The sequence below is a fragment of the Podarcis muralis genome, chromosome 9, assembly GCF_964188315.1.
Source record: "Podarcis muralis chromosome 9, rPodMur119.hap1.1, whole genome shotgun sequence".
Lineage (NCBI taxonomy): Eukaryota > Metazoa > Chordata > Lepidosauria > Squamata > Lacertidae > Podarcis > Podarcis muralis.
Window position 1 is genome coordinate 77132563 of NC_135663.1, and position 12305 is coordinate 77144867.

Below are 12305 nucleotides of genomic sequence, written 5' to 3' on the forward strand. Positions count from 1 at the left end.
TGTAATTATAGGTGCCAGCTTCCTGGGGCCCTGAGCACCCACAAAATTCCCCATGAAGGGGCCAGGCACCCACAAATTACGGCACCAGGGCCATTCACGCTGCATGGCACCCACTGGCCACGGCCACGGGGCCAAGCTAGCCCTCCTAGATGTAATTTCTGCCTTGAGGGGGGTAGCCCTAGATGACCCTCAGGATCCCTTCCAACTCTACAGTTCTATGATTCTGTGCTGCCCTTCTGCCCATGGCGAAGCGGCTGCCCATCGGAACCCACGTTCCCGGCAAACCCGTGTTCGGCTATTGGCCCGATCCTTCGGAGGGCAGCTCTGCTCACGGCGGGCGTCGCGCTTCCACAACGAAGAGCAAAGCGCTCCTGCTTGAAATAAGCGCAGGGGCGAAGCTCTGCCAGAGCAAAGCCCCGGGAGCTGTGGGACTCCGGTTCCCTTCAGCACCAGCCAGCGTGGCCAGCGGCTGAGGATGGTCCAGCAGCAGCACCTTAGGGGGGGGCACTGGTGCCCCATCGCCGCCTTGGGGCTTCCGCCTGACGCGCCTGTACCCGAGTAAATGCGCGAAGGGACGGGCTGCAAGGCGCCTCCCTGCAGATCCGCAGAAAACAGCCCCCCGCCCCCCATTGCTAAGCAGCAAGAAGAACAGCGGCGGCGCAAGGAAAGATTGCACGCGCCTCCGGGCAGGGGATCCCGCGTCTCGCGCTCTGCACGGGAATCACCCCCCACTACACCCCCCATGCTCCCGGGAACTGTAGCTGATCGAGGGCGCTGAAGAACCTTGAGGTGGAAACTACGGTTCCCAGGGATCTTGGGGTGCGTGCGAAGGTGCCTTAAATATACAGGCAGATGCTTAATTGGCTTAGGATTTTATTTAAGTGATGAATTAATATGTTTAATTTCATAATGTGAAGAGCTAAGGATGTTAATGTTTAAATTAAATTTTTTAAAGAACTGTGATTTAGAAAACCGTTAAAAGGACATGCAATGAAATTCAACCAAGAGGAAGCGAGGAAGTCACTTAACAATGTTAATAAGTGTAATTTTTAATAAGGCTATGATTTATGTTTGTTTGTTTGTTTGTTTATAATTTTGTGAAAACCAATAAAAAAATTTTGAATGGAATATACACACACACACACACAGGCAGATGCGCCTTGCAAGTCCATGCGCTGCGCCATCCAAATGGCATCCTTTGGTGCGGAGGTCCCGCCCGGGTCTCTCCTCCAGAGTAGCTCCCAGTCCGCCGTCCGAGCGGCTGCCCGACTCCGCCCCTCGGAGAAGGAGGAGCCCGCCGCGCCCTCTCCCCGACTGCGCGTGCGCAGCCCCGGCTCTCCTCTTTTCCTCCCGCGCCGGCGCCGTCCTTCGCGAGGGCGCGAGGAGGTTAGTCCGCCCTGCGCCGCCGTAGCCTCGGCCCCGCCCGCCTTTGCCCTCGGAGCGTCTCGCCAGCGGAGCAGCAGCGGCGCGTGGCCGTCGGAGGAAGGAAGCCAGGAGGCCGGCCAGGAGCAGAAGCCGCCGCAGAAGCCGCCGCCGCGCCGGCCGCCACCCCCCGCCCGCCCAGCCGCCCCACCGCCGCCCCCCAGCCGCCCCTTCCCTCCCGCGCGTCGCCTCACGGCCGCCGCTTCTCTGTCCCCTCAGCCATGTTGGCAGCCGCTCAGCTCCTCCTCAGCCGCCGCTGCGCCGCGCCCGTCCTCCGCGGCCTCGTCCCCCGCGCGGCCCCCGCAGGTGAGGCGCCCCTCCTCCCACGCTCCCGGCCGCGCCGGCGCTCGAGGCCTGGCCGTGTCCTTGCCGTGACCCCGCTCGACCGCGGGGAGCCCGTCGGCCTCCTCGGGGCGCCGCCGCTCGCGCTCGGCCCGGTTCTGGCGGGTCCCCTGCCGCCCTCCCCCCCTCCCTCCCTCCCCCCCCGGGGGACGCTCAGGGCGCCCGCTGCGCCCGCTGCTCGGCCTCGTCGCGACCCTGCGAGGGGGGGCAGGGAGGAGGGAGCCGGGTGACCTTGGCGCGGGAAGCGGCGGCGGCGACGAGGAAGGTCGCGGGCCCGCCTGCTCTTCCTCAGCCGCCCCCTTGCCTCGGCTCCTGAGCTCCCCTCGGTAGGAAGGCGACGGAGGGGCCCGGGTTCAAATCCCGCGCTCGGCCGTGGATGAAGCCCTCTGGGCGTGACCTTGGGGTCAGCCTAGCCCGCCTCGCAGGGTTGTCGGGAGGAAAGGGTGTAAATACGACGAGAAAATGATTTCGAAGGGAGGAAGAGGATCAGAGACGGAAGAAGATCTCAGGCGGAATAATATGCTTTGGAGTATTCCTGAGAAAGGAGAGTTTCCCCGTCTCTTCAGGATGGGTATAGCTGCTTTGTGCTGCTTTTGGGTCTGATCTGCAGGGCATTTCCTCATTTTCTGCTCTTCCTGGTTTCACTTTTTGCCAGTGACTCTGCTTCCATTTCATGGAATAGGTTGCTTCTCTTAAGGACCAACTCTTCATTTCTGGGTGCACATCCTTTAAGGCTCCCCTCCTACCTGAAAATGGGCTCATATGCTATCAGTCCAGGCTTGAAAACAGTCAGAGCCGTACGTGTTCTTAGCTTGTCCAAAGAAATGAACAGTTTACTGGGTGACCTTGAGCCCACCAATCTCTCTCCAGCTTCCCTGCCTCACAGGTTCACTGTGAGGATGCGAAGGAGTAGATCATGGGTAGGCAAACTAAGGCCCGGGGGCTGGTTCTGGCCCAATTGCCTTCTAAATCCGGCCTGCGGATGGTCCAGGAATCAGTGTGTTTTTGCATGAGTAGAATGTGTTCTTTTATTTAAAATGCATCTCTGGGTTAATTGTGGGGCATAGGAATTAGTTCATTTTCCATCCCCCAAAATATAGTCCGGCCCCCCACAAGGTCTGAGGGACAGTGGACTGGCCCCCTGCTAAAAAAGTTTTCTGACCCTTGGAGTAGATGATCCCGTTTGATTGCTACCCTGAGTTCCTTGAGGGAAGGGTAGGGGGAGCTATGTGATAACCTGTCTGTATCCCATTCCCATTTAAGAAGGGCAGTTAGGGCCATGATCTGCTTAAGGGTACTTCCAGACAGTCAGTATTTTGAAGGAGGAATTCAGGCACATACTGGAATTTTAGGTTAGCACAATTAAAGTGGAGTTATTGCCCTGATGCAACAAATCCATGTTAAAAAGAAGGGTGGGGTTTGTTTGTTTTTTGCAGTTTGGAATGTGACAGGGCAATGCATTGAAAACAGTGGGATGAATGGGAAGGCGTATGAACACAGCGCAAGCATATCAGGATGAATATTTATTGTTGTATATCAACCCCAGAAACAAGTCAGAATGACTGCTCAGTATAGACTGACATAGGCTAATCGCTGAATAATCTTTGTGCAAGCCAATCAAGATGGGTATTTAGTAAGTGGGTCAAATGGAGGAGCCCTAAGATAGGGACATCTGGAAAAAAATACTCTGCCTTATGAACTCACTTATGAACTCACTTTGTTGACTTGTTCCAAACCAGGATCTTTTCAAGTCAGTGTGGTCCCAATTTACATGTGAGTTGGCTCTATACAATAGCTTGATTGTGAAAGTAGTATCTAAATTAATTCCCAGCAGGGAAATTGGCTCAATAAAACTTCACTGACATTGAGGCAGTGCATTGGAGAACAGTGTTGATGCAGTCATCAAATTGGTGTCTATTCTAGGTGAAGGCTCCTAGATACTTAACAAGTGTTGTAAGGCCTTTGTGTCTTGTACTTATCCCCCAAGATGGCAGGTGAAGGTACTGGAAACTAAGAATACCATTGATGCTAAAGACTCCAGCAAATTTTGCATTCATTTAAAGATACGATTTACCACAAAATCTGAGGACGTTGAAATACTGACGGTACTGAAAAGTGTTTTTGACCACCAACATTGCAACAAAGCATGTTTTACTTTAGAACAGCTGTTCTGAGATGGAGGCTTATTAACTGAAGAATAGAAAAATCAAGAGTGAAATGGATAATTTTCAGCTGAAATGCCAGCATCTCATTTCTTTGGGTAGTTTTAACACCTGGCATTTTAAAATTCCAAGCCCGTCTAGTTTCTTCTGTGGATTGTGCAACAGCAAGACAATGTCCAGAATGAAAGCAGGTTTTTTTGCTCTTGTTTGAGTTCATTGTACTACTGAATTGGACTAAACGAAGTGAATTTTTGAATTAGATATTATTTATGCAGCAGCAGTAAATGGCACCTTAAATCTAGGTTATGGTAGCTACAACAGAATGTCTATTTCCTGGGGGAAGGGGGGCGGGAGGTTGGACTAGATGACTCTATGGGTCTTTTCCAATACTGCAATTCTAATATTCTATGATTGCAGCTACATTGCTTTACTTGCTCTTACAACAGTGCACTTGTCCCAGTATGCAAGAAGGAGAAACATACGCTATGGAAATGGTTTTAACTATGGACTAAGGGAGAGGTTTTTAGACTGTGGTCGCCAACCAGGTGCCCAGATATCTCCACATAGTCGCAATTAGACCCACACCAGTAGCAAAATGCCACTGGCTAATTTCTAACACTGACAGTGATCCTGCAGGATGTGTTAAGTAGAATATGAGCTGCTACTCTGGTGACAGACTTTAGAACCCTTAGATATATCTGTTTCAAATCTTTGCCAGAGATAATTGAACTTTGGAACTTGCTGCCTCCAGGTACTTATATCACTCACTCACTCACACACACACACACACACACACACACACACACTCCTTATGAAGTGACTCCAGACATGTCTATTTTTTCAAGCCTGTTCTATTTAAGTGAGCTTTTAATCTTCTCCATTATCTTCACTTTCTCTTGTGTGTCTGCCCCCCCCCCCCCAGTTTATAAACTTGAAGGCAAGGTTTTGTTCTTAGTTCTGTATACTGTACAGTTCAGAACACGGACTTATTTTAGATAGTATTGAAGTGTGATTTTAATTATTATCACTATTATTAACTATCCTTCTGGCATACATTCTTAAGCATTCAGGGACTTCGTGTTTTCCCCCTGAAAGCACCAGACTAGCTATCTCAACTATGTAAATAAGACCAAAGGTGACTTGCTAGCAAAAAAATATTAATCTAAAGCTGGGAGGGATACCTGTAATGTGTGCGTTAAAAAGTTATGACAATTTACAAAATAGCAATTGGATTGCTGGAAAGCTTATTCTGATGGGATGGTAATTAGATTTTTTAGGTGACTTAACTTGCCATGAATGCTGAAGATATGTTGCTCCAGCAATGCAAATCAATACTCTGCTGTAGTTTTTCTACCCTTCGCCTGCTGCCTCCCGCCCCACTCTCTCTCTTCTGGCAGGAAATGGGGAAATTCATACAGCAACCCTTGTGCGCAGCTGGGCGAACCTTTTAAAGTGGTGTAGTTTAGGGCTGTTTCAGTGCATGTTTCTCTTTACTGGGGAGGGAGGGGGTGATCGCATAGTGCTTCAGTAGAAACTCTGGCAGCTACAGTCTGGAAGTGATGTGAGGATGGTTGCTGCTGACCAAAGCAGAGAGCTGCATTCCTGGGATTTCACATGTACACTATAATAATAATAATAATAATTTATTATTTATACCCCGCCCATCTGGCTGGGCCTCCCCAGCCACTCTGGGCGGCTTCCATAAAAACCACAAATACAGTAAAATATCACATGTTAAAAACTTCCCTGAACAGGGCTGCCTTAAGATGTCTTCTGAATGTCAGGTAGTTGTTTATCGCTTTGACATCTGCTGGAAGGGCATTCCACAGGGCGGGCGCCACTACCGAGAAGGCCCTCTGCCTGGTTCCCTGTAGCTTTGCTTCTCGCAATGAGGGAACCGCCAGAAGGCCCTCGGCGCTGGACCTCAGCGTCCGGGCAGAATGATGGGGGTGGAGACGCTCCTTCAAGTATACTGGACCGAGGCCGTTTAGGCCGTTTACACTGACTTCCTATGTGTACCTGCTGTGTTGCGGCTTTACCTTGAGCTCTTTAATATCTTCCTCTTCTTCCTGCTTCCTGTTTTTGTCACAGCTGTATTGCCTCTGCGCTGCTATTCTCATGGGTCACATGAGTCAGATGAAGAGTTTGATGCTCGCTGGGTGACGTACTTTAATAAACCGGATATCGATGCCTGGGAGCTAAGGAAAGGTAAGGCTGAGGGAGAGTAGTATTGAAGAACTTGAGAAACCCTCCTTTGTTGTGTGCCGCTGCAGCTGCAGCTGAATGGAGGCATTTCTGGTTGTGGTAGCTTGCATGGAGCAGTCAGTCCATTATTCTTCAGTCCCTGCCCAACATTCCACCAGCCTTAATGGAACTGTTCCAGAGCATAGAATCATAGAATTGTAGAGTTGGAAGAGACCCTGAGGGTCATCTAGTCCAACCCTCTGCAGTGCAGGGATCTCAGCTAAAACATATGTGACAGATGGCCACCCAACCTCTGCTTTTAAGATTGTACCTCTGGTATTTTAATAGCTGTATGAGTAGTAAAAAATGGTCATTTATAATAACTTGCTAAAATCGAAACGGATTCAATGTTTCTGTCAGTCCCTTGATGTTTCAGCCATGCCTCAGCTTTTTCAAGGCATATCTTTTGTTAGGGAAAGAGAGATAAGACTGACTTCGGCTGTATGTAAGGACAATGATATTAGGGCTCTGAACGAGCACTAAACTGATAAAATCCCTTTCACTGTTGAATGCCTTGCAATATTCTATTTAAGGTAAGAGGAAGTGTACAGTTTTTATTGTGCTGCTGGCTTTCAAGACAAAATGGCACTTTTTATTGGGTGACTCTTTTTCGCTACAGAGGCTGAACAGCCATTGATAGTTTATTAAAGTATTTATTAAAGTAACCTTTTAGAAAACTCCCCAAAGTATAAGCAGGGAGCATAAAAAGCCACAAACATTCAGAATCTTGAAGTTGTGTTTAACTTTTCAAGTTTAAAGTCCACAATAAATTGAGCTTTGTTGTGGGAATTGGGATCTGTTGTTGGGTGGGATGCAAAAAAAGAAAAAAGGGGGGGGGAGAAATGAAGTTTTGGCACTGAAATGGCAAATTACAGATTTGATCTCAGATTTTGTATGTGGAATGTAAGCAGCGTTTCAAGTTAGCTCTACAAATTTTGTGTACTGTGGCAATATCAAATATCAGAAGTCACTTGCAGGAAATTTGGTATTAATAATATGTTCTGGCATATTTAGATATAATCAGAAGTGTTAGGAAGAGAAATGGAGCCTGTGTGACACACTCCTGAACTTGTAAGAACAACGGAATATTCTCATTCTTCTTCATTCCCACAGGCATGAACACACTGGTTGGTTATGACCTGGTTCCAGAACCAAAAATCATTGATGCTGCTTTGAGGGCATGCCGACGACTAAATGACTTTGCTAGCGCAGTCCGTATCTTAGAAGTTGTAAAGGTCAGTGAAAGACACTTGAGTATGAGCAGCCAACACCCTGCTTCTCCATTTACCTCTGTGTTTATAGTGTGTATATTGCGGAGTTCCGGCTTGCTGGTGATCCATAAAGAGCCTTTGCACTCTGTGTAGAGATTTGTTTGACTAGCCTTGAGAGCCTAACAGATCTTTCTAGCCAGCATTGTCTACTTTAATGGTCATTGGCTCTCCACAGCCTGTGACATAGGTCCTTCTAACCCTGTTAACCTTGATCTTTTTGACAGGATATGTGCAGCTGAGAGCGGAACTTTCTGTACAAAATACATGTGCCCCTGCCCCGCTTTTGCCCATTTCCCCACAAAAGTTTACCAGGCTACTTATAATGGAAGCCTATGCTGTAAACTCAAAAGAAAGCTCCACTGTGTTCAGTGGGATTTGCTTTCAGGAGAGTATAGATTTGTAGCTTCATATAGCGTCTAAACCACAGAGCCGAGGGCTTGCCAATCAGAAAGTTGGTGGTTCGAATCCCCGCAACAGGGTGAGCTCCTGTTGCTCGGTCCCTGCTCCTGTCAACCTAGCAGTTCAAAAGCACGTCAAAGTGCAAGTAGATAAATAGGTACTGCTCCAGTGGGAAGGTAAACAGCGTTTCCATGTGCTGCTCTGGTTTTGCCGGAAGGGGCTTAGTCATTCTGAGCACATGATCCGGAAGCTGTCTGCGGACAAATGCCGGCTCCCTCACTCGGCCAGTAAAGCGAGATGAGTGCTGCAACCCCAGTTGTCCGCGAATGTCCTTAACGGTCAGGGGTCCCTTTACCTTATGGCCACTTTCACCTCTAAAAGCTGGATTTTGAAGCATTAAATTGATGAAATGCTTTTCTCTTGTGTGTATTTTTTTTATTAAAAAACCAACCTTAAGACTATTGAAGAAGTAACCCTATTGATCTTGGATATGAATCTGTCTTGGTTTTGTTAAGTTTAAATTAATTTTGTGTTCTTTCAATTAGGACAAAGCAGGGCCTCACAAGGAAATATACCCATATGTTATCCAGGAACTTAGACCAACATTGAATGAGTTGGGAATCTCAACTCCAGAGGAACTTGGCCTGGACAAAGTGTAAACATTATTGGTAAGAGAACAAATCTTCAGTTCTTTGCGGAAACAGCTTTTTAATCATCCATCTTCTTTACCAGGCTCCTGGACAGTTGCATGAGGGTTCCCAGGAGATCTCATGGGGCCATCTGAGATCTTGCAAGCTCTCAAGAGGTGGGAGCAGTTCCAGGGGTTGTTATGACTTTGTGTGATTTTGCTTTTATGGGCACCCCCCGGTGCAATTGCCCTGCACGCCAGATAGAGTTTGAGCTATCTTGAGTAGAACACCAAGGATTTGTTTTCTAGGTTTGCCTGAGGAAAGGCAGAAAAAAGACTTGCAAATTCCCTGCATTCACCTAGCCCCACCCCCTTTTCTGGTGGGCCATTCTTGATGTACTTGAAATGTAGTTCTTATACTTAAGTGATTAAAAAAGACTGGAGAAAAGTACAGTGAACACTTCTCATTCATCAATGTCAGGCTCCTTATTTCTGAATCTGACTCAAATACAGCCATATAATATTGGTGCTTGCTTAGTTGTCTGCATCAAATAACTTCACTCCTGGCAACCAGGAGTGTGTCTCCTGCTGTCATATGTGCTGAACTTACAGTGGGGGGTCAAGCACTCAGCCTAAGCTTAGCAACTGCTGTTCTGTTAATGGAGCAGCATTCAAGACTATGCAAACACGTCACCCTTAAATAGGACAGTGCTATGGAAGTTGGATGTTTAGTGGCAATACATGCAATGCTCTGCTAGCTTTAAGCTGTCACTCATTTAATGTACTGAAAAAAGCAGCAGAGCCGCTGCTAGGTGTAGTGGCACCAGGGAGGAGAGAATGGACAGCATTTAATAGCAAGCCTGCACAAACCTGAATTGACTTTAGGAATAAAATGCTGTGTTCTCATAAGTATTCATCTGGGGCAAGTGGCCTTTGCAGGGAGAAAGGCTTTTTTCCAGTGAGAAGAATCTGAGCTGTTACTCTAATGCTGCATTGGTTATAGTGAATTGGGGTCCTCATTTGCAGCCACATAACCACAATCTACTGCTTGGGCACCGTATGCTGTGTGTTCTGTGTAAACACTAGAATCCTACAGACTTTGAATGAAGAGCTGCAGCTCTGTATGCAGTTAGAAATGTTTTACTGGTTCCCGTGCTTCCCTGCCCAAGCAACAGAAGGTGGCCTTCAATCAATCAATGACATAGGGCAGGAAGCACATCCATGCCCCCATCCTGGCACCAGTTCTGCTGGGTGGCCTTCTTGCTCCTGGCTCTCTGTGGCCAGTGGCCGCTGCCACACATACTAACTCCTTGCAGGCAGGCAAGCAGGCTTGGGACAGCAGCCCCAAGAGATTTCCAGGCTGAGTTTCTTCTCCCCACACACCGTCCTTATTAAAGTGTGGTGCTCCCCACTTTATGCAACTTCACTTATATGTCTGGGGACCCAGAATGTAATCCTTGTGTACGTGTGTGTTTGGGTGTGTGTGTAAAGCCTGTATTCTGGAGATGACTTATCAATTTTATTTATTTATTTCATACCCCACAAAATGTACTTCCTCCCCTTTTTTATAAAAATGACCAGTGACTAAGAACAGTACAGTCCTGAATAAAAGAAATAGGAACAAGATAGCCATTGTACAATAAGATAACATAAGAGCAGATTAAGAACGGCAGTAAATCAAAACACAATTATTTTATAAATACAGATTAAGACACAAAGGCTTGTGTCCAGTACTGTGTGCACGGGGGTCCCACTTGTGAAACAGGTTGTTGCTCTCCTCTCCCTGTGTGCCATCCACACCTGCTCTGTAGGGGTTCTCCAACCTTTTGGAGCAGATTCTGAGGTTGCAGGGAGAGGGGTGTGTGTGGTGTGTTGCACAGGCAGAAGTCTGCAGGGCTAATGGAACAGTAGCGTTGGATGCAACCCAAAGCAGTAGAGAGAACTAAGCAAAATCAGCCCAGTTTGCCAGATACCTGCTAAAATAGAAAGAATATGGGGCAAAAATGTTAAGCAAATGTTGTTGAAAGAAATTTTTTGAAGGGCTGCTGGGATATATGGTGTGCGTGCGTGCCATATATATGTGTGTGTGTGTGTGTGTAATTCTTTAGACTGCATATATATATATATTTGGAGATATGAGGAAAACACAAAGGTCACAAGGCTGTGGTAGAAAAATGCTCTTTTTACACCACTGGGCAGCAAGCTGTTAATCTGCAGCTGCTTGGTACACAGATCAGATTATGTTCCCCCAACTATCCATTTTTTCTCTTTCAGAAGCTTTCTTGGGGGGGGGGGGAGGCAGAAAGAGCTTGAAAAGGGTGTAGAAATGCATGAACTAATCCATGATATCTGTTCTCTTCCAGATGAGCTTCCTGTGGGGTTATTGTTAATGCTATTTGATTGTACAACAATTGCCTGGAATCAGACGTTAAAATATTACTTATTTGAAAATACTACTTCCTTTTATTGAGTCCTGGAGTATGTGTTGTGAAGCTGGACCTATTAAAGGGGAACTGGTTTGAACTGAGTGTTCTTTGTAGCCTGTGTTATTATATACTAGAAAAGAAAATCTTACTTCCCATAATAAATGTGAATAAACACGGGGTACAGAACTAAATCCTCAATTTCACAACCTGACAATGGGATTCTCAAACTTCATTTATTGGTGTCAATGACATTCAAATTTTTATTGCTTGTGTGTGGATCCCTATAAAGTGCATTGAAGGAACATTACATGTTTTTGTTTCAAAACACCATGCGAGTTCATGAAACTGATGGGGCCAGGAGCTTGACTTCCTTTTCCTTGTGCAGATCCTATGTGTGCACTGCTACACAAAAACTTGCTTGCTAAGGACAGCTTCTGTTTTATTTATATATCTGGCCCTTCCTCCAATCACACACACAGGGTGACTAATGGCGAGAACCAGATAAAACAACATCCAGTGAGAAAACCATTAAAAATTTCATAATTCATGATAAATATAGTACTACTACAGCAATGCAAGTTTTTAGCTCTTGAGATGGCATAAATGCTTGAAGGTATTTGATCAGTATTTACTGGAGTCCTGTAAGTTGGAGGTACTAAATAAGGATCCAGACTAAGATCATTGAGCTTAGATCAGATTGAAATCAATGGGGCATGTTTGAAATTGGAGAGAACTGAGTGCAACTGGTAATAACCCTTAAGATTTTTTTAATATAGAAAATCTTTATTAATTTTCACATAAACAAATACACGAGTTACATAACATACAAAAAACACACCTACAAATGAATATAAAATAAAATAAAATAAAAAAGTAAAGAAACAGACAGAAACAAATACAATATATTACACTTTCATGACAAATTAAAATATATAACTTCCAGTAATTCTCATTATACTACTTATATTATCTGAGTGATACTGGTAAGCAAGAAATACATAAAATATATGGTAATGTTGGATTATATATATGTGTACACACACACACACACACACACACACAAACCCAAACAAAATAATATGAAACTGCAAGGAAGACAGATAACCCTTAAGATTTCTATTGGTCTGACAGCTTCCTTGCCTCTTCACGTGAATAGTAAATTGCAGAATCGCATAGTAAGACTTCTTATATGATCATTGTAAGGTAAAAAGTAAAGGTAAAGGACCCTGGACAGTTAAATCCAGTCAAACGCGACTATGGGGTTGCGGCGCTCATCTCGCTTTCAGGCCGAGGGAGCCTGCGTTTGTCCACAGACAGTTTTCCGGGTCATGTGGCCAGCAGGACTAAACCGCTACTGACACACGGAGGACCGTGACAAGTGCCAGAGCGTACGGAAACGCCATTTACCTTC

At 46.2% G+C, this 12305-nt stretch overlaps 1 protein-coding gene across 2 annotated transcripts; it reads left to right on the plus strand.

The window, feature by feature from the left end:
• Nucleotides 1-1373: 1373 nt before the first annotated feature.
• Nucleotides 1374-10996, plus strand: COX5A (cytochrome c oxidase subunit 5A). 2 transcript variants are annotated; one of them, XM_028744010.2, is made up of 5 exons: nt 1374-1728; nt 6018-6134; nt 7284-7405; nt 8386-8508; nt 10832-10996. In XM_028744010.2, the coding sequence occupies exons 1-4, from the start codon at nt 1644-1646 to the stop codon at nt 8497-8499; spliced, it is 438 nt and encodes a 145-aa protein (XP_028599843.2). In that variant the 5' UTR covers nt 1374-1643; the 3' UTR covers nt 8500-8508; nt 10832-10996. The 2 variants fall into 2 exon arrangements, with proteins under 2 accessions (XP_028599843.2, XP_028599841.2); XM_028744008.2 differs by lacking the exon at nt 1374-1728 and adding an exon at nt 2315-2335.
• The last annotated feature ends 1309 nt before the right edge of the window (nt 10997-12305 follow it).

Excerpts from the sequence above, each read along its gene's own strand:
- COX5A (XM_028744010.2), top strand. The coding sequence starts at position 1,644 with ATGTTGGCAGCCGCTCAGCTCCTCCTCAGCCGCCGCTGCGCCGCGCCC. Across the intron at positions 6,135-7,283 it reads TGCCTGGGAGCTAAGGAAAG|GCATGAACACACTGGTTGGT; the intron begins GTAAGGCTGAGG and ends TCATTCCCACAG. Across the intron at positions 7,406-8,385 it reads GTATCTTAGAAGTTGTAAAG|GACAAAGCAGGGCCTCACAA; the intron begins GTCAGTGAAAGA and ends TCTTTCAATTAG.